This window comes from Gymnoscopelus microlampas, assembly GCF_963454915.1.
Source record: "Gymnoscopelus microlampas genome assembly, chromosome: 9".
NCBI lineage: Eukaryota > Metazoa > Chordata > Actinopteri > Myctophiformes > Myctophidae > Gymnoscopelus > Gymnoscopelus microlampas.
Genome location: NC_139946.1, coordinates 36592224 through 36618201, shown reverse-complemented (window position 1 = coordinate 36618201; position 25978 = coordinate 36592224). Strand labels below are relative to the sequence as shown.

Sequence of the window (25978 nt, the reverse complement as noted above, 5' to 3'; positions counted from 1 at the left end):
TCCAGTCACCACCCAGACACTTTATTTAAGAGAAACTGTTAACAAACATACTGTAAATTGTCATATAGTTGATGTCATACAATGAGATACAGGTTGCATTATGTTAAAAGTAAACTACAGCGGTAACCATGAAATAAGTGTATATCCTGCAGCATTCTCCAAACAACGTTAGGGCTGGAGTGGAGAAGTGCAACAAGCATATCAAAATTGGTATCCGCAATAGTTACCTTTGTGTATGTTTAGGTAGCATTGATACATTTGGAGAAGAGGGTTTGATACTTCTACAGTATGTGCACTCTGTTAAAAAGAGTCAATATATACAATAGTTACATTCACATGGCAGTGAAAGCTTTTTTTAAGTGCTACATTTTGTATATCTTCAGTCTGTTCAATCTTTACTGCCTCGTGCCTTGAGTGTGCAGTAATGTTATTCTGAAATGTATCCTTCCTTAGTTCTTCACACATGTCATCCATTTAGGACAATGGAGATAAAAGTCCAGCGTTGACACCCCACAGACCCTGTGGTGTTGCTGCAAGTCATGTAGCGCAGTTCTGTTGGCCACTTCCCGTTCTCTCTGTTGCCTTTGTCACATCGGTGTAACATTAGGTACAGGGATAGTCCATCTCTCCATACTCCCCCCTTCCCCTTCCGAAAACCCCCTCACAGTGTCCTTTCACAGTCCTCTCTCTATAGCCAGGTGGCCTTGGTAGAGTGCCTGCTCCTCCGCTCTCTATGCGGAGCAGCAGGCAGGTGGCAATAACGAGGCGCCCCGGCTTGGAGCCTCCTCTGTGAGCTACATGGCGTGCTAGGGTCTGGGGGGGCTGGTAGTCAGGCCTCCTCAGCTGTGGCGTCTATCCCGGCGTACGTGAAGTTCTCGAAGAGCGCCATGTTCACATAAGCCTAGAAAGAAATCCAAATGGATTAGGAATAGCAAAATAAGAGATAATACAAATTACAATAACATTCTTGACCAGGAGTGCTGTTTTGTATAATGTCTTCCCTTATGGCTTATGAGGACATTTGTCATTACACAGGACTAATAAGAAAGAAAAAATAATAATCCAGCCCCTTTTAGGGCAGATAGGGACAGGAAAGGTGACAGAGAGAGGATTTATCAAATGCTATGCTCATGTTATGGAGTACCTACAACATAAGGAAGGCACTTCAACTCATTGACCCAACACTGCTGTACAAAAAGACAGTTGTGTGTTTGCCACATCAATATGCTGTGGTGGAAAGTCACTAAGGACATTTACTCAAGTAAGTTTGGTGCTGTAAGTAGGCTATATTCTGATGCCAGTACTTTTGTACTTTTACTCAAGTAATATTTTGAATACAGGCCTTTTACTTAACAGGGTATTTTTATAATGTAGTATTTCTACCATAGGGCAGGAGCCTATCCTGTTTTTGTAGCGTGACACGGCTTGATGTACATCTCCCAGCCATGATGTACAAGAACACCACCTGGATATGACACTAGTATGTCGCAGGGACTTACTATACCCCGAGTCCAACCCTTGATGCTGAGTGCCAAGCAGGGAGTCATTGGGTCCCATTTTTACAGTCTTTGGTATGACCCAGCCAGGAAATCGAACCCCGACCTCCCAATCTCAGGGCGGACACTCTAACCACAAGGCCACACTGCTAGGTCATTGCTGATTTTACTTAAGTAAAAAATACGAGCCAATGTCAGTAATGTGTGTTGTAGTCTTACCTTCCTGGCCTCCTGCATTCTGTTGAGCTGAACGGAGATCTGGGAGAAAGGAGGTCTCTCATAGGGTCGATCCCTCCAGCACTGCCTCATCAACTCATAGCTGTATTGGTAGGTACATACAGTAGGTAGACAAATATAATTAGACATCAGCAAGCTTCTGCCATTTTATTACACAATAGCAAAAAATAAAGGAAATGTACAGTAGGTCTGTTTGTCTGTCTGTCCGTCCATCTATCTATCTCGTATATCCGTCCGTCCGCCCGCCCGCCCGCCCGTCCGCCTGTCCGTCCATCTATCCAGATAGATATCTATCTATCTATCTATCTATCTATCTATCTATCTATCTATCTATCTATCTGTCTGTCCATCCGTCCATCCAACCATCTACTTACATCTCGTCATCACAGTTTCTAGGCTGCTCCATCCTGTAGCCTTGGGGCAGTTTCTCATAAAGCTCAGCACAGGTCATCCCACAATACGGCGTACCGCCTAAGAGGAGAGGGACATTTTAGGACCCAATTAGCAACGGTCATGACCTTAGCCTGTCAAAGTTATCACGATATAATCAATATTATCATTGTCCTAATCATCATCATCGTTATACATGCATTATACTACAATGATAGTGATGAACAACTTTCCCCACCAACATCATCGGTTGCAGTAAGATGATTATACAATAGCTGGTAGCTGGCAAATCCCATGAAGTGATACAGTATGACCTGTCTGTTGTATATGTTGCTAAACCACACTAAGGAAAGACTGAGTGACATTTCACATAAGGAATTAACACATGGAGTGGCACTAAAACTAAATAGTACAAATATTATGGCGGAAACTAAGAGGCTTGGTGTGAGACATTCTGCATGTGTACAATGTACGGTTCATTTTAGAATTTCTAATTTTTCCAGCCAGTCCTGGTGACCACATTCCTGAGAAAGTGGTTAAATACCGTTTCCCATCTAAAGGAGCACAGACCTCAAAGGATATTTAGGCAATTATAGTCTCCTGTTGCACAAATCCATCTTACCCTGAACTACAATATTATTAAAAAGAAAAACATGTTATATTAAAGTCCAGATGAAACAGCCATTTGAGAGTATCTAACTAGTGCGTATCATGATGTATTTCCAAGTGAAACAGGATAGGCAGGTGGGACATTTGAGTGAAAGTGGATGCACAATATCACCAGGGATGTGATCACATAAAATAGTTAAAAAGTAACTTTTTATTTAATCTCAACATTAAGAAGAAGATAAAATCTCCGGATGTTTTAAATCTAAATATCAAGAATTTTATAAGGATTGTTTGTCAAGTTCAGTATAATAGTTGACAGAGGAATCAAGCAATTTTCTTTTACAATACTATAGTTGTCGGTCTTATTCAGTTAAAATTTGTCTTCAGTTAGGGTTAGGGTTAGGTTAGGATTATACAATAGGTTGTATTTGGCAGATTGAGAGCCTCCATAGTTGCCAGCTTACCTAAGCTTACAATCTCCCACAGAAGAACTCCGAAAGACCACCTGAGGGAAAAGAACGGAAGATAGAGAAAAGTATTAGATTGAGGGAAAGAATAAATATGGATAAAACTTTTACAAAGAAACATTGCCACTAAATAAGGCCTTAACCCTGATTTATACTTTGGCGACAAATGTTACGATTGTAAAACAGATACTGTATAATCAGAATTGGTTGGTGTTTATTAGGCTTTATTGATATGAATGGCCTCAAAGCTGACACTGAGGCACCAGGGACACACAGTGTTACGCTGTAAGAGTTCTTTTCTTTTTCCTTTGTCAACTGACTAGCCAGAAAATTCATGTGAAACATAAGTGGTTAAGGTTCAACACCACAATATTGTGCATCAGAGATCATGTGAGGGGATGTAGCTATGATAACGGCACGTAACATAATAAAGACCCATAATGTAATATTATGCAAATAAAGCATAATGTAATAATTGTCATTAAAGCTGCAATCCATAATTTGCATGCTTTACCCAGGATTTAAATCCAGGTCTCTCAAATGAGAGACCAAATTTCTACCCCACAGCTAAGAGGAAATCCCCACTTGGCTGGGGGTGATATTGCACTTATGAGCTTCAGGCTACTTTGTCAACCAGTAGGGTCTAAATTTCTCAACGGAAGCGTAGGGAAACCACCTCCAACCACTGCAGATGTGCTACTTACAGTATATTGTATCAACATATACTCTACCATACAAATTGGTTAGTAAATTCCAGATTGCAGATTTAATGAATTTATACAGTGTTTACTACACTCTCTCTCTCTCTCTCTCTCTCTCTCTCTCTCTCTCTCTCTCTCTCTCTCTCTCTCTCTCTCTCTCTCTCTCCCACCCCCCCTCTCTCTGGCCTTACACAAAGTCTTTAGCCTCCTTCCGTTAGTTGTCCTAAAGTGTACTTAGTATTCAACGCTGTGCATAAATAGGTTCTGGTTGACAGGCCAACGTCTAACTCTGCTAAGTTGTACACTGGGCTTCCTGGTTGTGCTTATCAGCTCCGCAGCCCTTAGTTGTCAGTTGACAGAGGGATGGGGGGGGTATGATTTGTTGTTTTCTTGAGCAGTGGACAGGCACTATGTCGCTTGTATTATCAAAACATGACTTGGGGGGCGGGGGCTGAGCAAAACAATACTAAGAGGGTTGGAGAAAAGCGAACAGGAAACGAGAGGAAAGAGTTCTGTGTGGTGCCAGTGATGGTGTTTTCAAACCGCTTGGGACAACAGGACTCAGTGTTTTAGTGCTGTGGCTCAGTTTATAACATCAATAGCCTAAGATGGTGTTCCCCAATGTCACTTTCAGTACTCCAAAATGTAAACATAAAAAACATGTACAGTAATACTTTTTTTCATTCAGGCATCAAAGCATAATCTATGCTGGCCCAAACATGTTAAGTCATACTTACTCGTATAAATAAGTGAGTGAAACCATCATATGACAGAATACATTTGTATTTTTTGGAGTGCTACTATTTCCACTTTCTTTGGTGTTTTTTATACTTGGTACTACTGACTGTAGCCAAGCTGAGCACCCACAACCAAGGAGACCACCAGAGGAAGCGCACCTGCTCTAATAGCCCATCACTTTTTCAGTATTTCTTTGTTACTCTTGATCACTTAAGCCTATATATACAGTAGTTCATTGGCCGGGGTCCCACAGTGGTCTATCCTTGCCCCCCCCCCCTAATTGTTTCCATCTACACCAAATTTCTTCCCAGAAAATAGCCAATCTACAAGTGAGCTTGTAGATCTGATATTTTTGCAGAATGTTCACCTGTTTTCACCGAATGTTCACCTATTATGACATGCCCAGAATTGGGACGCAAGAGTTCATGTGGTTAACCAACAGAAATGACTTGGTATGTTTCAAATAAGAGATTGTTTTGATCACATTTGTACAACAGGCCCCACTTGTGTCTGCTATATTCTGTATTAGATGAGAGGTGTTAGTGGTGATACTCACACGTCACTCTTGGTTGTATACACACTGTAGTTCAGGGACTCAATGGCCATCCAGCGCACCGGCAGCCTCCCCTGTGAGGCAACAATTATGTATAAAATACATTATCTTCTCCAATTCATGTTTTTTAATACGCAGCTACTGGAGAAACAAAAACTAAATATACACAGTAAAGTCCTCAGTGTTAATTTAAGCTCAGAGAATGTACATCTTGTAATTTGTAACACTCTCACAGTTAAAATTGGATGAACACAGGACATTTTAAGTGTCAATATGATTTGTCATGTTGAAGGATGTTGAAGGTCAAAAGAGTGATTCAAAGTATTTATGGTGTATCCGTGGCTTTACATTGAGCACCCCCATATGCTGTAGAAGAATATTTGTTGTCCTTGTGTGTATTCACGATACTTACTTTCTAAAGCAACTTTAATACAATGAACACATGAATACACTATTTCCCCCATGGTTTTGTTATTAGCATTGAGGTACTTTAAATATATAAAATATACAATTTTTAACAAGTTATAAACCCATTTTTAAAATGACCATTAGAGTGAATTACAGTGATAGCCATGGGAGGTCATGCATATATCGGTATGCTCTACGTGCAGTACTGCACTTCAATCTCTACAGGTAAACTCAAATAAAGTACCATTAAGACTAAAGTAACACAAACACATCTCCTGAACAGCTGGTGCCCTCTAAAGGCAGAAAAAGGAAACACAAGTTACATTTTCCAAACTCCAGTAACTTTGAACAGTATGACAGTAACACTCACCATGGTCTTCTTAACATAAACCTCCTCTCCACGGGACAGACCAAAGTCTGCTATCTTTGCCACAAGATTGTCTCCTACTAGAACATTCCTGGCTGCCAGGTCCCTGTGGATGAACTGGAGAGAGGAGGGTAGGGGGAGAAGATGGAAACAAGAATATTACACTTCATGCATGAGTCATTCACATAAACAGATCCTAACTCAACTTTTAAAAAGGTTTGAACACAAAAACACTCACTTGGTATAAAATGCAGAAACTAAGGCCACATGAAATGGCAACTACCACAGTCCCAGTATAAACCACCATAATCCAAGTATAAACTACCATAATCCCAGTATAAACTGGTCTTGATGTAGAAAACGTTTGAGTATGTGTGTGTGTGTGTGTGTGTGTGTGTGTGTGTGTGTGTGTGGGGGGGGGGGGGGCAGTGACAAGTACCGTACTAAGATTCTTTTTTTCAATATCTGTACTTTACTTGAGTAGCCTATTTGTATTTCTGGATTCTTTCTGGGACTTTCTCTCCACTATATTTCAATTGCTAGTTTCACTATTATTGATGATATAATGGGAAGCCTGTATGGGAAGTTGCGTAATGACCCAAGGAATTAAAAAAATAACAATAACAAGCAAAAACAAGCAAACCAACACCCAAAACAGCTATGCTGTCCTTCTCTTCCTACCTGTTTGTCACTAAGATAATGCATCCCTGTGGCTACGTCCACAGCAAACTGCAGCAGCTGCTGGGAGGTGAGAGTGGAGGCTGTTCCATGTTCCTTAGCAAAGGCCGGGTCCGTCTCCAACACACGACTCTTCCTCAGAAAGTCTAAGAGGTTGCCATAGGGAGCGTATTCTATGGCTATGTAGAGGTAACCTACAGAAAGACAAAAAATTATGATTATAGAAAGGCTCATTTATACTTTGTCAGGCAGCAAAAACGGACTATCTACAAGCTCACAACACACCGCACTGCGACGAGTTGTGAGCTTATAGATGATCGGCTTAATTTGTGCCGAAAAACTTCTGCATTACTTTAAAGTCAAAGAATCTGGAAGATGGAAAAAGTATAAAGGCTGGTCTGTAAATGAGACAACAACAACAACAAAAGATCTAAACGTCAATTGCTACTTGGGAGTTGAGACAGACAGCAGGATGCATTGAATTAGTCTGGTGTGTAATTTCTCAAGGCTGATTTGGTTTAGCAATTTCCCCACTAATGGACTTTCCACGTGAAACTTCCTCTCTCATGTTATCAATCCTACAGTATATCAAACATGGACAATTCAATTGTTCCGCATAAGAAGCATCAGATGTTGCTGGGAAACACTGGAGAGGTACTGGGTGAGAGTAAGTAAGAACCACACCAAGGTAGATGAGAATAAAAACTAAAACAATAATTACACCTACTTAAATTCTGACACTATACTGTGCATCTGCACTGATAGACTGTACATTATGTACAGTCTATCAGTAAATATCTTATCGTATATAAAATGTCTTAAGGGAGGACCGGCCGGCCGGCAGGCAGGCGGAATTTGCATTGCCCATCCTAACTATTAGGAGCAGTGGGCAACTATTAACAGCAGGGATGAGAATGAATTATGTAGTGGTGACAGGCTTTCAACACTGTCAACAGTATTTTACTCCTATAAATAATATTACCCATATTACGGTACACTGACTCAAAACCCATCACAAGTTATGTCAGATAAATGCATGCATGTGTACATAGAGGCCACTAGGTGTCGCCCACTCACCTCTGTTCTCACAGGCCCCAATAAGGTTGATGATGTTGGGATGGTGGCCTAGTTTACACAACACCTCCAGCTCCCCTGCAAAGTCTCGATGGTCATTCTCTGAGGCAAACTCTGCAAATAACAAGATTGGCACACACGCACGCACACACATACACACACACAGAGTTAAGAACAAGCAAAGCAGCTTCACTTTGTTCCTTTGAAATTAAAATTTCACACCAGTGAGTGTGATTTTCCATGTTGTGTTCAACCAACCTGCCCCATCATTATAGGCATACATTTGCGTTTTACGTGGGTGTGGGTGCATGTCTTTCATGTTTATACTGGTGTTGGTGTTAGTGTGTTTGTGTCTACATATTATGCAAATCACCTTTCAGCATCTTGATGGCAGCACTCATCTTGTTACCATCCTTCTTGATCATGGCTTTAATTACCTGTACATAAAGCTGCCGTTAGCCTGGCTGTTTAAAACATTCAACTACCGACATGAATGACTGCTTGACTATCTCCCTAACACAAATATGAAAATGCATAAATACTGTAAAAGCACCTGGCCAAAGTTTCCCTCTCCAATGACATCCTCAAACTTAATGTCCTCCCACTCCAGGATAGGGTAGGTGAGGGGTTCTGGGGTGGGCTTTGGTCTCCGTGTTAGTGTCAGGGTCCCTGAGTTAAACTGCAGGATGGTCTCTTCACCCTGGGGATAGAAACATAATTGAGTTGTCTGCAAAAGACAATTCATACACAGGAAAAGGGAATATAGCCTGGTCAAAAAATATATATGAAAGAAGAATCACATAAATGTCCCTAGGGCACATGTTTTCATGTTTTGCCAGGTGGGCCATTGCCGTAGCCCACCTGGGCGCCAGGGCTCAGGGGGCTTGAAGATTGTTTCTTTTTTGTTTTATAAATGTTTTACATTTCACAACAGGGTGGCCGCAACCAGAGGCTATGGCTATTTGGGGGACCTTGGCATGGAAGGGTTTGGGAACACCTGCCATCTTTTATTTAGATAGGCATGGACAGCATACAAATGCGTTTAGGCGTTTCTGCCATCCTCAGCGTAGACTATGCTGAGGAAGGTTGAAATGCCAATGAGTGCTGGTGATTCTTCTTATGCCTGGAAAGAACTCTTCTGAACCGTGCAGCCGGTAAAGCAATTACAGTACTTTAAATTTGAGGACTACTTTTTTTTTTTTATATATATAATTTTTATCCCACGATTTTGTAACCCTTTTTTCACCAGGTGCCAATTTGCCAAGTGATCCTGGGCACTACAATCCCCCCACCAGCCTAGGTAGGCCAGGGCCGAGCTCATGCCTCCTTCAATGCATGAGAGCCAACTGACCTTCTTGTCACCTGACAGGGGAGAGTTTCCCTGGTTGGACGTAGCGCGTGGAAGGAACACGTTATTCCAACCAGTTCCCTTCCCCTCCATCAGGCGCCCCGGCTGACCAGGGGGAGGCAGTATAGTGACCAGGATTACTACATGTTTTTGTGAGGGTATTAACTACCCTAGGAGACATGGGGAGAACATGCAAACTCCACACAGAGTAGGCCCTTTCGCCAACCACATCTAGGGTATGGGCGCTGATGACGCGGAGGAGAAGACACACCCCCAGTGCCCACAGCGTCCCCGGCGGGAATCAAACCCAGGACCTTCTAGCTGTGAGGCGACAGCGCTACCGACTGCGCCACCGTGCCCCCAAATTTGAGGACTACTTACATTCTCTTCTAGTCTATGTCATAATAGGCGAACATTCAGCAAAAATAGGCAAACATTCAGTGAAAATAGCAGATCTACAAGCACTACATCGGATAATTTCGGCATAGATGTATATGGGAGAAAGGAGGGGACCTAGTATAAATCCCTGGGGGAGCAAACACTGAAGGCTCTCACCGATCCAGACTGGTAGGTGAATGTCCTCCGGCGATTGAGCAGGGTCTTTCGGATGCAGAAGAGGCCCAGGAGAGCCAGCAGGATTGTCATGCAGGTTACGGTCACTGAGCCCACCACTGCCACCAGCAGCTGATAATCTTCCCCACTGGGCCCTTTACCCACACCCTGGGTGGTCGGGGTGAAACTCTGGAGTCCTACAGTAGATGGTGAAAGAGAGGGTGGAATTGGGAGTGATGGTGAGTGATAGAAGAGAGTGGAAGAAAGGGACATAGAGACATAGGGTAGGGAGGTGAGAGAAAAATCGTGTGAGAAAGCAAGAAAGCGAGGCACAAAATATAATCTCAAGGAAGTGGCGATAAACAGGATGTGGGATATGGATGGGTGATTATTTAGAGGAAATCTCCTTCCCTGTGGGAGGGTGGTCAAGGTCAAGGTCGGCATAACGTCCAGGAACAAGACTAATGTTATCTAAAGGGGGGATCACACTGAGACGCAGACGTTTCAAAAAAGCCTTGGCAGAGCAGTGCATTGGGCAAAACAGCGTGGTGCGCATGTGGGGCAAACCTGCGTGTGGAACTGGGTGATCAAAAAATGAATCACAGGGAAAAAAATGTATTCAAGCAGACATTGAGTCTTGAGCCTTATATCATAATGTTGACTGCATTTTCCATTGTCACACTGTTCCTACCACCTCTACCGACATCAAAACAGGAAGCAGCAGTCACTCTGTGCCTTGCTTTGAAAAGAGATTTTATCATAAAATGTATGTCCAATATACTAATTGATAAGCCCCCTGGCTGTATGGTAACTTTGAATAGACTCGATTACATAACAGTTTTTTGATTCCCTCTCTTTCAAGCAATATTTTACTATGACATTATCGTCTCGTCTCTGCTGTGTCGGTAGGGCTACGACAGGATTTAGAAAATGCTGGACTACTAATGCACAATACATGCAGGATGAGGAAATTCCAAAACCCCTACTAACCATCTCCATGCGTCGTAGCTTTGACAAACTTGCTCCACTCTCCAGGGACTTTGGAGAATGCCCGCACACGGAACTGGTAGAGCGTGCTGCCATTGAGTGCTGTAACGTCCTTACTGGTCTTGTTCCCGTCGTCTGTGTCCACCCAGTGGTGGGGGGTTCCCTGGCCCACTGGCTGGTATTCTATGACATATTTGATGATGCCTCCGTTGGGGTCCTCAGGGACCTGCCACTTCACTTTAACTGCTGCCACGGATAAGGTCTCGGCCTGGACATTGCGTGGGGACGATGGGCCTAGAAGATAGATGGATATTACAGTTGGCATGATAATTCTTCAACTGCAGTATTGATCTGGAAACCAACCAATCTGAGTTCACCTGGCCACAGAGCCTTACCGACAGTACATAATACCATTCATTATGCAAATATGCATACGGTTGTCATCGGTGGAGGCGATGTACAGAACAGTAACAACAAAAAGGAAATTGAACATCCAAATGATTAGAGAGTTGGTTAAGTTACTTCCTTCCTTCCTTACATTTGTTTTGCTGTCCACAGCCACTAACCTGTACAGTGGCCATTTTTATTAATGTAAAAACCTAACCTCATGTTTAATTCACGCTAGAGTTTGTGAGCAAGGGAAAGTCAAGAAGCAAGCAAACACTAATGGCGCGTATGCATGTTGACTGAAACCAAACCGATGAACTCAAATAACATCCCTGTATGTGTCTGATGACCATAGTTTCTGTTGCCCTTTCTCTTTTCTCTATTTTCTCTAAAAATAGAACATTTCATTCACATCCTTTTGTCATTTAAACCAAGAACAACAAACACACGCAAGAAACAACACTGCGCGTTGCAACTCTTGGTGAGCTTGCAGATATGCTATTCCGCCTCCAAATGTTCACCTATTAAGACAAGCCCAGAATAGGGACACTAGTGGCTTCCTGACCTGTAGGGGGCCTCTAGCCAACTGGAGGATCTAATTGGCTTGTGTTGATCTCTGACTATAATTTGAACCAATGAGAGTGTCTCTAGTTACCCTGGCTGTTGATGCGGAAGTGGTATGGCTTGGAGGCAGGGCCCTGGCTGCCACAGTTGATGAGGCGTACCACCACAGTGTAGTCTCGCTGGTAGTCCAGGTTGTGGAACTTGGTGGACAGCACATTGAGCAGCGTCGTCTCCTCCCTTAATTTCTCCCCGGAGGGCGACGGACCAAAAAGTTGCACTAAAAAGCCAGTGGCTGTGCCCGCGCCTGGGCCCACGCCATTGTTGCCAGGCAATCGCCAGCGCACGGTTGCATTGCGCCCCTCCCAGGAGCTGATGTCAATCTCAGGCCGAACGTGTGGCTCTGCGACAACACAGAACACTCAGTCAGCAGATGAGATCTACAGCACAGCTCCCTTTTATATATTTCCTTATCACAGTGATTCTCAAACTTCTTCATTTCAAGGACCCCCACTCTGATATGCATTAATGATTAGGCCACAGACCCTCATTTGATTCTCTGGGATCTCTGGGATCCCAATCTATGCTATAACATCCTAACTCTGAGAGTGTACAAATCCATTTGGCTCCATTTGTACACTCTCTGAGTTACAGACCTGCAACTTCTCAAGGACCCCTGGAGGTCCCCAGACCCCTGTTTGAGAACCACTGCCTCACAGTTCACTCACAGTTCTTTTTAGCCTTTTTTCTGATCTGTTTAAGTACATAGCTTATACAGTTAGACCTTGTATTGCTGTCTATAATTGCGGAATTGTACTTGTGTGTCACCTGTACTTTAAGGTCTCTATTCTTTACTGTGAATATATTCTCTCGTCTTATGTGCCAAATAATGAAAGACTTTAGGAGCCATTGTTCCTTCAAACTCTTTCAATGTGTGACTCTGTCATTCCAAAATGAAGTTCTGATGATTTTTGTTAAAACATTCAGTCTTATGACATTACTTCACAACAGTGAACCACACATTCTTGCCCACAACGATCTTGCCTTGGGCAAACTAATCAAACACATGCAGTGTGAGCCGTTTTCTCCTTTCACAATCACCCAGATTCCTGTCAGTTTCTATTTCAATCTTGCTTTTTTCTCCCCCACCCTGTCCCTTTGCAACGCAATCACCACCACATACAACCCCTTGGCTGTATGACTCCTAACTGACTGACGTGACTAAGACCATGTAGTCAAATTGTCATGTTTTTGCCCAACGGAATATATTCATGTCATTTGATCCAACCTGCTATACATGGCCACAAATAAATCCCCTAGCTTTCTTCTCAATATCCTCTCCAGGCTCTGGTTGTCAACACATCTGTTATGAACACTACTCAGGAGAGGAGAGACGACAAGATATTGGGCAATGTCTCTGTGAAGTGTGAATACGCCCATATGTGTAATGGTAATCTCTAGTGACTGGACAGCTGAGACTGGTAACTGCTCGCTCTCTGTAGTTCTTACCGGGACAGTCTGTGTCCATGATGGCTTCTGGACCCGGGGCACCCTCTCCCCCCTCCCCTGGACGGCTCAGCTGGACACGGACATGGTAGCGTGTCGATGGCTTCAGATTCATCAGTGTGATGGGCTCTCTGTCGCTGTAGACTGCCATGAAAGAGTGAGCTTTTGATTAGCACCACGGAAGAATGTTTCTTCGCAGGCTATTTACATTATGTATAATAGTATTATTATGGATATATTTATTCCTGATATTATCATGAATAAAATATCTGTTATAGCTGTTTTTAAAGCGAACATTTTTAACTCAAATCTTTGCTTCTGGGGATTCTACAAATGTCTGCTAAATCCTAACATCCTAAAAAAAACAAAAAACAAATGTTGCTGTAATATCGGTGGTTCTCAAACTTTTTCATGTCAAGGACCACCCCAAAATTATATGTATTTGTCCACGGAACGCCCCCCCGCCCCCCATCTCAAAATATTAGATTTTTTGACAGAAGCAAAGATTTTAGTAAAAAAATATATATATATATATATATATATATATATATATATATTAGAAGATTTGCACACATTTTCATGATTTTTTTTTCAAAAATAGCAGATCTAAAAGATCATAGCGCAGTACTCTGTGCCGCACTATGAGCTGGTATATCTGCTATTTTTGAATAGCCAAAGAAATCTAAAGTGACACAGTTGTGTTACCGGATTGTTAATAGGAAATAACAGGGCTGGTTCGGACACAAAAATTAAACCCACTTAAACCCTATATACTTGGTTGACCAGAGTCCCCCAGGGGACTATACTTGGTCCCATACTTTTTTGCCTCTACACCAAATCTCTTCACTGAACGTTTTCACCAAATGTTCAGCTATTATGACATTCCCAGAATAGGGAAGCTACTGGGTTCAAGTGGTAAACTGTGTCCTACTCACCTATGATAGAGGACCAGGAGTCTCCATTCTCCATAGGCTTATAGAGGAGCTTGGTGGAGATGATAGGACCGTCTCCTCTATAGGAGTCCACTGGCATCACCACCAGCTGTTTACTCCTCTTCTCCAGTAGCTTGGGAGGAGTGGTGGGCACTGGGGGTTCTGGAGCGGCGCAGGGGGGAAAAATTATTGACTTGTCATTTCATAATGGACTTTACGTATGTTTTTCTGCATACTTTGCTGCTTCGTTTTTTGCCCCCCCAAGAGGAGCTGCTAGGAAATCCTGTAGCACAAAGGATAAATGAAAAATGCAGGACAGGAGGGGGAGGGGGAGGGTGGGGGTTTGGTATTTCGGCAGTGACTAAAGAGGTCCTTACACACTGGGACTGTTATTATTATTTATTTTTTACTTGTGCAATTTTGTGCAATTTAATTAGCCATATTTATCATTTCCGATGTGTTGCTTGTGTCATGAGTGCAGTACATCAACAGGAGGTTGATTTTTCCCCGCATATAAAAGCATCAACCTGTATGAATGAGACATCAACTATATGAATAGTTTGATGTCAAATATTCACAGACGCATAATTTATCATTTAATCGTCATGTTCCCGTGTGTAAATACCTTAACTCTTATGATGTAGAGTTAGACCTTAACTTTTATGATGTAGAGTTAGACCTTAACTCATGTAGAGTTAGACCTTAACTCTTATGAGATAGTGTCCTGCGAATTCAAATCACTTTTCTTGTTTCTGTGTTGCTGTGCCACACAAGCAGCCCATGCAATATTAAATATGGTTAGTATCCTAATGCTCATATGCTACAAAATCCTGAGTGCTAGTGTAAACCCCCCACAACACACACACGCACACACACACACACACACACACACACACACACACACACACACACACACACACACACACACACACACACACACACACACACACACACACACACACACACACACACACACACACACACACACACACACACACACTGACCTTTGACAGTGAGGTTAAATTTGCGGGAGTCTTGGCCTCCATTGGTTGAGACCCTGCACTCCCAAAGCCCTCCATGCTCAGCATTGAGACGGGGGATCTCAAACTGAGCTGTGCTCTTATTGGAATCCATGGTAGTGCGAGAAGCCTGATAAAAATACACATAACGCACACAACATAATACATGGTTAACGCCATCATATTTCTATGACAGAACGATAAACAAATGTGAAAGATAGTTATACTTATTATCATCCTTATGACATGATGATGAATAATAATAATTGAAAACAGACTTTTTACGGTGTGGCTCTACAGGAGTCTTGCTGTCTATAAAGCTCTTTAAAGAGTCTGCGTGTCTGTGTGTGTCTGGAGCTAATCTCGCAAACCGATCAGTGCCATTCTTGTGCCACTGCCAGTAGGCCACAACATTTTTTCACATACTGTGTGTTTTATCCTTTCCCAAATATCTAACTTTGATTTCAGAATGGTTGTCAATGGGGTTCTGGTCGGGCAGAAATCTTTCCCAAATTTGAGTCATATGTCATAGATATGTCATAGATGACATACTATTATTATTATTTTCACTTTTTTTTCCTCCCTCCTATTTTTCTTTTTCTCCCAATTTAATCATTATGCTAATTCCCCATTCCCCATGTATTGTAATCCCTTGTCACTACTAACTCCTTCAGTTAGTCCTGGGACAACACAGACAATTCAGACTGCAACGCATAATGCATAACGCAGGCGAACGTGACGCATGCAGAGGTACACGCTATTCCTCCTAGTTCCTCACCCCACTGAACAGCTAGGCACCCTGACCAACCTGTAGGAGTTGCTAGTGCTACCCTCCCTGTCCCTTCCCTTCTACAAACACGGGCAATTATGTTCTTATGGACACCTGGCCAAGCCGGGGGCACCACAGAGGATTTAAATCCTTAGTCTCCGCGGTGGTGGGCAGGATCTTTGCTCCTCCTGCACCACCCAAGTGCCCAATTGAAAACAGACTTGAAGAATTTGGGACATGTTTATAATAATATCTCAGATTCTTTCACTGAACAGGCTGTTCTCATCTTTTGTTAAACGGGCATGTTCAGAATCAATTACACAGTCTAGGCAGATGGCCACCCACACTAGAGCCTGGTTCTGCCTCAGGTTTCTTCCTGCTAGAGGGGACTTTTTCCTGGCAACTGTTGCAAAAAGTGCTTGCTCAGAGCGTGAGGGACAACGCTATATATGTTAAGTGTATTTACACAACTTGTTGTGATGATTATTATAATAAAATTTAAATTAATTGAATCAAATCATTGTTCCTGTCTTTAGACAAAACTAATCACAGAGAGACTAAAGTACAATGTCCTCAAAAACAAATGTCATTGTTCCATTTCATTCTAATATCAACAAGAAAGAATAGAATAATAACAAACATTGGACATGTATGTCACTAAGATCACCAAGTCTTATCTACTCAGCACATTGTGTAGTTGACTTCCTCAAAGCATAGGATCACCAAACTCACATAAACACATTTACCTCCCCCCCTACCTTGAGAACAGTGCTGTCCAGCTTACGCAGCTCGATGCTGGTGTGGCTTGGAAGGGGGTTGCCTGTGGCCGAGCACAAGATCCGTGGGCTGGAGTTCAGGTTCCACTCCAAACTACTCGCCATGTCTATGATCTGAGGTGCACGGTCTGAACATGGGAAGATGGATGGGACAGGATATTACCCACATGCAGTGGCGGATAAAGTACTCACATTTGTTACTTAAGTAAAAGTATCAATACTGCAACGTAGAAATACTCTGTTACAAGTAAAAGTCCGGAATTCAACATTTTCTTCGGTAAAAGTATTGGTTTCAAAGTGTATAAAAGGTAGACTAATCTTTTGAAAATAGCAAAATCTACAATCAAAATCTACTGTACAAGCTCACAATGCGTCGCATCACGGCGCATTGTGAGCTTGTAGATCGGCTATTTTCAAATGGAAATATATATAAGGCTGAAGTGGTAAATATATGTTTTGCAATAATAATCAAAATCTACAAAGTAACTAATAAATAAAGTTTTCAAGTAATTGTAGAGGAGTAAAAGTATAATATTTGCCTCTGAGATGTAGTGGAGTAGAAGTAAAATACTCCAGTAAAGTAAAAATACCTCAAAATTGTACTTAGGTACAGTACTTGAGTAAATGCACTTACACCACTGCCCACATGAACCCTTTTTTCTGGGGTGAACTTTCTGTGAACATAGCCGATCTACAAGCTCACAGTGTGAGCTTGTATTTTCAGCAAAGATATTTAGTGTAGAGTGAAAAACTTAGGCCTAGTACAGTACTAGACCACTGGGGGTCAACTAAGTATATCTTAGGGTTTAAGTGGTTAAACAAATGGAAGACCTCAGAGGGAAGAGGAAGATGAAGATGAGGAGAGGGGTGATGAATAATGTGATCTATACAGTACCTGATTTCTCACAGTGTTGTCCCCTCCATCCTGTAGGACAATGGCAGCCACTGAAGCGATTACACACTCCTCCGTTCTTACACTGGCAGCTCAGTCTGCAGTCTGGCCCATACAGGTCATTATGACAGGCTGACAACAAAGTACAGAAAGTTTAATACTATAGACATACTGTAAGGTGTAAACCCAGAGTTAGGCGACATTATATTATACTTAGTCTCGCGTGGCCAGACTGTTGCCTCCCACAATTTTCAAATGTTTCCGGTCATACAGTCTGGGAGCTCTGATCATGATTAGAATATAAACCGGATATGAAGCCTCCTCCCCACTTCCGGTTCGTCTTTACAGTCACGCAGATTTATCCTAATATAAATACAAATCATCTAAGTATATTTAGCTTGCTGCTTAGCAGAAATGGAAATAAAATTAAAAAAAATAAAATTATAAAATGTAAAGATATTTTAAAATATATTTTCGTGAACGTGCCAGCTTGAAGTGCCAGCTTCCTCTCTCGGATTTCGGGAGTTGTAGTTCCAGACTCTATATAGCATTCAGAGATTGTGGAATAGTTGTCTGGCTACGCGAGACTATATTATACTTAACCCATTCAATCCGGGAACGCATCTGTGTCATTTTACATTTGAGCTATAACCATTATTTTATACTTTGGCTCTTCAAAAATAGCAGATATACAAGCTCATAACGCAGCACCGAATGCCACACTAAGAGCTGGATCTGCTATTTTTCAAAAATCCTGAACATTTGTGCAAATCTTAGAATATATATATTTATAGAGCATTAGTGACTCAAATCTTTGCTTCTGGAGGTCCCTGGAACAAAATATTTTACAAATGTTCACATAAAAAATATATATTCAAAGATTTGCACAACTTTTCACGATAAAAAGATCTACAAGCCGCGCTACGAGCTTGTATATCTGCTATTTTTGAATAGCCCAAAGAAATCAAAAAATGACACACAGATGCGCTCTTAATGGGTTAACCATGGCAAAACATAATCAACAGCAAACAAGAAAATGTGTTGAATGAATGAATGATGAATGAGTATTTAGAAAGAAATTGGTATATTTGTCAGAGAAAGCATCGTTTGTCCTCTAATTCATTTCATATTGAGATATGCAGGTAAATGGTACTTCTATACAGGAAGGGAAGATCTAACCTCTTTCACAGCGACTCCCAAACCAGCCACTGGCACAAGAGCAGCCATAGGGGTCTGGGAAGCAGAAGCGAAGCCCCCTACATTCCAGCTGTGAGCCGCATGACTCCTGGCAGTTACGGCCAAACATTCCCTCTCTGCAGGCTGTGTGAAGTCAGAGAAGGCAAGATTTATAGTGCAAATCGTATCGTATAAATGATTGAAAATGCCTGGTTTCATTCCGACAAATATGACTACAGATGCAAACATAGACAGCCTGTCAACCTGTTTATCTCAGACATGCTAATCCACCACACTGTGCTGCCCATGAAATTGACTGCACTGATTGCATTTCTGATATGACTGTAATAACTGCACGGATTTAACAATTACTCTACAGTACTACAGTACACACACACACACACACACACACACACACACACACACACACACACACACACACACACACACACACACACACACACACACACACACACACACACACAGTCAATATTTCATCTTTCGAGTGGACAAGCAGTTGTATTTACAAATATAGTAAATACAACTTTGCATATGATATATAACTCAGGGGCATAGATACATTGGCAGGCAGTGATGTAGTGAAGTGGTGTATGGAGAATAGGGTATACTGTTTGCCAAACAATTTCAACGTGGCCCATGCCGTAAAGGAACAGGGCAAATCTGCAAGCTGGCCAACTTAAAGTGAGTTTACTAGCGATAGCTTAACTTCTGCTATTGCTTATGTTTTCTTCCTGTGCTCTGCCTTAGGTAATCTACCAAAAAAAGGTTTTTATTTTTATTTTGAATAAAAGATAAACATAATTAAGGATGTCAGATACAGTCTACAGTATCATGAGTGAAAAAAATATTGTTTAGTTTGTCTTAAGGTATGATGATGAAATATTATTATAATAATTAATTCCCAAAGGGGACATTCACATTCATCGGCACAGAGACATCCAAATAGAGATATTACAATGACAGACAAATCATAAGGTGGCTGCCCTGTGTTTAAACAAGTATAATCATCATCGTCATATTCCTGGTTCAAAGTAGTGCAACATGTGCTACTGTACAGTATGTGTTATGGCAGCCTTGGTTGGCACTGCTCTGTAGTGTTTCTTTCATATGGGCTTGCTGGTATCCTTTGACTTTCCTTAATTAATTCAGCTCAAATGAAACATATTTCCAAACAGCACTTTTGCTCTTTTCTGGCCTTTCTGGCAAAAATTAAGCCAAATCACTCTAGGAAGAGGAAGTGCAATCATTTGACTTTTGTCCAGAGTGCCTCACTCACAACCATTTAGGTAGGTTCTGTGCACGATAAAACGGATGTAGTGCACGCTAGTCACTCATGTTTCACTCTCCCTTACAACCTGGAGCCATGCGAGCCATTGCCATTCCACTTGGTATGCTTCCACAGCCTCACTGCCTCTCTGCTGCTGGATCTCACCTACCTCACCAGCACCCATGAGGACAACACTGCCAAGTTTAGTGCACAATGCCACGGCAAGAAACACCTCAGCACACGTATACGCAATGCACAGTGGAAAGTAATTGGGTGTACAGCATACAGTAGCTTTGTATACCATCCACTACACCACTGGTGGCAGGTGAACACAAGGCACATGATAAACAAAAGATAGACAGACCAATTAGTAGTAGGATAACCTGTCAAACAGGCACATATACAAAGAGACAGACGGTGGCATAACTGCAAACATAAACACAGTACTGTACTTATGTACACACACACACACACACACACACACACACACACACACACACACACACACACACACACACACACACACACACACACACACACACACACACACACACACACACACACACACACACACACACACGCACATCCTAACCTGTTTCACAGCGCGTTCCCATGAACCCTGGTGGACAGATGCAGTCTCCATCCGTGTCATGACACACACCCCCGTTCAGGCACTCGGGACAGTCCTTGTCACAGTAAGGGCCCCATTTCTTACTGGGACAGTCTGCAAAAAATACACACCACCACATGACTGTACATACAGTGGAGAACTTGCATGTAGAATTTGCATTCTGCACTTAATCCAAAGACAAGTGTGTGTGTGTGTGTGTGTGTGTGTGTGTGTGTGTGTGTGTGTGTGTGTGTGTGTGCGTGCGTGCGTGCGTGCGTGCGTGCGTGCGTGCGTGCGTGCGTGCGTGCGTGCGTGCGTGCAAATGGGCAACAAATGGAAATGATCAAGTAAAGTAAAAGTATTTAGTAAATGTACTTAGTTACTTTCCACCACTGGTTTGAGGAGGTGGATTGTACCTTCATGTGTGCCCAAGGCCATGCCTATGTGTGTGTCTATTTCAAGGCTGTGTGTGTTTCCCTGTGTACTCTTTGATCTAAAAATACCTCGGACAATGAGCCTCATCCAGGCACCCTGTAAGGGGCTGTCCCCCACATAGCTGGCACTGTAGATGCCCTGGTTGGCGTACGCTGCATCCTCCACAGTGAGCACAGCGGTGCTGTTGTTCACGTCGTTCCAGTGAGTCATGTAGAAGTAGTTTCCTGCACACAGGACACATGAGATGACTCAGCACTATAAAACTGTTGTCTGTCTGCCATCCTGACATGGGGGGCCAAGGGTGGTCAGGGCCAAGAGAATGTAGGTGTTTGATCCTGCATGTGACTACTGATAAAAAAATTTTTTTTTTGTCAAAATAGGGATTGATAGTAATCGATTATATTATTACATTATCGATTATCTATAAAAAATAATTATAACAGATTAAATCAATTAGTTTGATTAACTGTTACACACATACTGTACAGTATGATAATCATACCTTCACGCAGAGAGATGGGGGATTATTAATGAAAGTGCTGGTGTGATACCACTACTATGAAAGCTCCACTAAATATCTATTAATGTGGATACAAATAAAATGTATTCTAGAGACAGAATGATGCCAGAGTCCTAGAGCACCGATTACTGATGTTTTGACTAATATTTTGACAAAATTGTAATCGTCTTGAAAAAAAGTAAGAAAATAATTTGATTCAAGTTTCTATTTGAGAACATGTAGCTTATAAGCAAACAAATATATCATAAAAAATAGACACAAATAACTTTTGGGTAGATACAAATAAACACATAAATTGTTTAAAGTTTCTTAAAACTTAAGCCCAATTCAACTTTTTCTAAAATAGCCAAACTACAAGCTCACAACACATCGCATCATGAAGCACTGTGAGCTTGTAGATCAGCTATTTTTTTTTTTTTTTGTTTTTACTTTTTCTAAAAGGTTTTACCTGTAAATGACATGCCCAAATGTATATAGGGACACAGGTTGATTTAAAAAAAAAATGGGACACATTCGCTACAAAATTGTCGATACCGATGTCACCAAAAAGTCAAATAATGGCAGATATATCTGTCTGGCTGTAATTTATTCTTGTTGCTTGGGCTTCGTTTTTTCCCCCTTCATTTCAAGACACCAAACCCACAAACAAACTTTACACATGCACAACAGAGCCCAGCAGATCTCTCTCTCATTTTTCATTGTACGCATTTAAACATCAATCATTGACCCTTTGTAAGAGCATGTAGCATATGATTTATTAAAGGAACTGCAGTACCAAAATAGGATGAGAAAGGCAGGATGTAATGTAACTAAATATGCTACATGCCACTTAAAGTTGGACGTTGGGTCCAACCAGCCCCAATGAACAGCTAGTAGCTTTACATCTTGCTTCAGTTTACATTACTTTGCATGATTCACCCAATTATTACACACAACTACACTTTTATTACATTCAAGGTTCATCTACCTAATGATAGCTATTGGGAACATCAGTCAACACTGGTGCTGTGACGATGTTTGTGTAATTAAACATGGTCACAGCACCGACTTGAGTATCTCAGTCTGTCTACCCCAGCCTCCAATATCATCCAAACTAAAAATATGTATAGGATTTAGCTTAAAGCAGCCTAAATAATAATGATCTATATTCAATTTATTTTGTTCCACCGGCTTACAGTTATAAAGCTGCACCTAATGAAAAATAAATAAATAAATTAAACATGGTCTCAGCTGAGCAATTCTATTATCAAAGTTGAGCTATGTGGAATACTCCTGTGCCATTCACAACTGATAGTTTCATGAAGTGCCAGTGCAAGCAGAAAATTAGGGGTGCAACGGTGGATCGAACTAATCGATTATTTTCAAAAATAGCAAAAATAGCAGATCTACAAGCTCACCATGTGTTGATGTGAGCTTGAAGATAATAAAATAGCAAATAGCATTTTTGCAATTTTTGCACAATACCGTTGTACAACAAAATGTAAAATGGGGCTTAAGTGGTTAATTAGATTAATCGATTTAGTCAATTATAAAAAATCTATTAGAATGTTTTTTGTGCCGATTCATTGATATATACGTAGATATTTATTTAAATATAAAAAAAAAACTGTGCTTCTTCAATTATTTAAATCGAAAAAGTAATCAATAGCATAATTGCTCAGAATATAATATGCTGCAGCCCTACAGACAATCATACATGTAAGTATAATGTCTGCTTGCAGAAGAGTGGTAGAGCAACAGAAGCTCAGCTCTTTTTGTCACAGACATCCATTTGTCTCACGTCCACACTTCACTCCCATTTCAGCCCTGTTGCAGGCCATATGAAGCTGACTCACCATTGTACTTCCAGGTCACATCTCTCTTCTGGGTGCTGAGGAGCTGCATACTGAGGTGAACTGTCTCACCTTTATTCACAGTCAGGGTGAGGTGGGTAGGGACAAAACTCGCTGCAGGGAACACAGGAATTAAATACAGGACATCTGAATACAACACAGAATACAAGTATAGCTCACTGATTCTATCCTTGCATCATCATTTTGTGTTCTTTATTTTTTTGTGTTGCATCCTGTTGATGATGTGATATTTTGTGAAAACTTTAAATAATACAAAAATATTTTTTATATTGCAGTTCTACAAGTCATGAAACCCGATGTATAATCAAGTGTTATGATATGTCAGTGCTCTATGCATGGCATGCCCTCAATTGTACTAGGAGTTTAAATAAAGGTAATGATGATGATAACAGTAATGATTTCAGTACCTCTGCCAAAGTTGTTAATGATAGTGACTTTGTCAAGAGGGTCAGTGTCACTGTGGCTGGCTTCACAGTAAAATATCCCAATGTTTTCCAGGTCATGGAAATCTTGAGCCACCACCTCTTTGGTCCTGGGCCTCTGCACCTTGAAACTTGGTTTCTTGGGAAAAATTAGGATTTTGTTGTCTCTCTTGATGTCCAGGTCAATATGGGCTGGATTGCGCTCCCCGGTGATACAGGAGATTTTAAAATGATTAACGGCGGTCGCTTCTGCTGTTGAGATCATGGTCAAGTCCGTCACAGCATCTGTAGGACATAACATTTGAAATAATTGGTTAGGAGATACAGCTAACCTGTTTTGAGATTTCAGAAGTTTGACTTCATTCGTGGCATGGATTATTATTAGATGTTATTAGTTTATCAGCCCTGGAAACAAACTGGATCCATCATGTTGCATGGCTCATAAAATCCTACTGTACATGCAATCTTGACATTAGCCTGCTTTACTCAAAAGTAATGAACCATAGAACCAGCTTTCAGTCCAGATCCATAGTTTATGAAACGGTTGAAACCTCATACTACTATCTTGAAACATTTTGACTTTCTGTTCAAAAATACAAGTTATTGTATAGTGAAGCTTGTCATAACAACTTAAACTATTGTATTTTTCAAAATATATATTTATATTGTAGATATTGAATTGGAAATAGCAGGTCAATATACTGTAATTGTATTCACACAGGAACCAAAACAGTTTTTTAGAGCCACAAGGCCCAGGGATAATCCTTTCACTGTAAGTTAAACATGGAACAATTTCAATCTGTGTCACACATGGTTAAAAATAAAATTCTCCAGTCGTTTGTCTATCCAGTGATCCAGTCCTGGCTCCTGGTATGATTTACATACACGCATTCACACAACATGAAAACTGATTTTAATGGTAATTGTAAGTGAATTTATAAATGAGATGTTTTGATATCATAGTTCAGCTTATCATCTGTACAGCATGACATTGTATTGAAATGTTCACTGGGGCCTTCAATGCCTATAATGCCAGTCTTTCTGTCATCATTAAAGTATGCACATTTCAATCCAATTGCTAGTGTTGTTGCACAATCACAACTATAAACTTGGCTCACACAGGTGATAGGTGAAAGGAGTTTCAGTGGATTGATGATGTAAATGTAATATGATGACATCAACACCTCCATATGTATGGCATTAACACAAGCTTTTTTTGAACGCCTGAATTTGTCTATGTTACAGTTTAACAAACAAAAGAAAAGTTCTCCACACACTATAGGCCTATGTGTGGTCATCTCTACAATTAACAATTAACTCAATGATCTCTTACAGAATCTGATTTAGGTATAGATTGAATGATTACGTTTCCCTTATGCGTGATGAATGCATTACTTAACACACAGAGCTTTACAGAAAAATTATCATAGTTAAATAACAAAGAAAAGTTGAACATTCCTCCCCCCTGGTAACTGAGCTCCAGATCCACAGAACAATGGCAGGAAACAGGGATGAGCTCCTGTTCTCCCCAAGGGTTCACACATTCCAAAACTCAAGTTTATAGACTTTAGCTAAAAACAATAATAACAAATTAAATCACTTATATTATTTAATACAAGTTTAAAAAAAAAATCTATACAGCAATCTTTAACCACTTTTAAAAAACTGGAAAATAGCAGATCGTCAAGCTCACAATGTGACACAACAAGTTGCATTGTGAGCTTGTCGATCTGCTCTTTTCAGAAAGCTTTCTCCACAATAACAGAAAACAGAAAATACACTAGTATTGAGCCCTGAGGGATTCCAGTTAGTTACCCATATGGGGTTTAAGTGGTTAATAACCTAATAATGAGGAAACGTGTCCCCTTACCTGTCAAAAGACCAATACAGCATAATAAATACAAACACAAGATGATCCCCATGGTATTTGTAATCCTCTTTAGGGAAGAAAGAACAGTGTCTTTAAAACGTCAGCTGCCAATTAAACACACTCCTTCAGTTACAGGTAGTCGTCGCTCGTATTACTCAAATAACCGGGGTTACGTTCGTAACCTACAGATATCACTTATATCCTCGAGGGTGACGCTGCTGCGAGCCGCGGAGCACCGCGCCTTCATAGCCTATACGCATAATTTAGACATAAAAAGCTACATTGGATTCAAAAGTCCCTTCGAGGTGTCTTCGGTGGAGACTGTAGTATTATTCCCGTTATAGCTTTCACGTCCCC

The 25978-nt window shown here is 41.2% G+C and overlaps 1 protein-coding gene across 2 annotated transcripts; it reads right to left on the bottom strand.

Moving 5' to 3' along the window:
* On the bottom strand, positions 1-25978 carry tie1 (tyrosine kinase with immunoglobulin-like and EGF-like domains 1). Of its 2 annotated transcripts, XM_084066877.1 has the most exons (24): positions 25622-25978; positions 23737-24036; positions 23312-23422; positions 21025-21180; positions 20504-20635; positions 18627-18767; positions 17451-17579; positions 16538-16683; positions 14996-15140; positions 13995-14153; positions 13063-13203; positions 11648-11956; positions 10609-10899; positions 9622-9815; positions 8272-8418; positions 8092-8155; positions 7722-7832; positions 6648-6838; positions 5970-6083; positions 5195-5265; positions 3197-3237; positions 2108-2204; positions 1716-1815; positions 1-901 (listed from the first exon to the last, which is right to left on the bottom strand). In XM_084066877.1, exons 1-24 carry the CDS (start codon positions 25671-25673, stop codon positions 830-832), a joined length of 3414 nt encoding a protein of 1137 aa, XP_083923003.1. In that variant the 5' UTR covers positions 25674-25978; the 3' UTR covers positions 1-829. The 2 variants fall into 2 exon arrangements, with proteins under 2 accessions (XP_083923003.1, XP_083923004.1); XM_084066878.1 differs by lacking the exon at positions 11648-11956.

Coding starts and splice junctions, on each gene's coding strand:
- tie1 (XM_084066877.1), bottom strand. CDS start 25,673: ATGGGGATCATCTTGTGTTTGTATTTATTATGCTGTATTGGTCTTTTG. Junction 8,156..8,271: donor GAGAGGGAAACTTTGGCCAG/GTGCTTTTACAG, acceptor CTTTATGTACAG/GTAATTAAAGCCATGATCAA. Junction 7,833..8,091: donor TGCCATCAAGATGCTGAAAG/GTGATTTGCATA, acceptor TGTTATTTGCAG/AGTTTGCCTCAGAGAATGAC.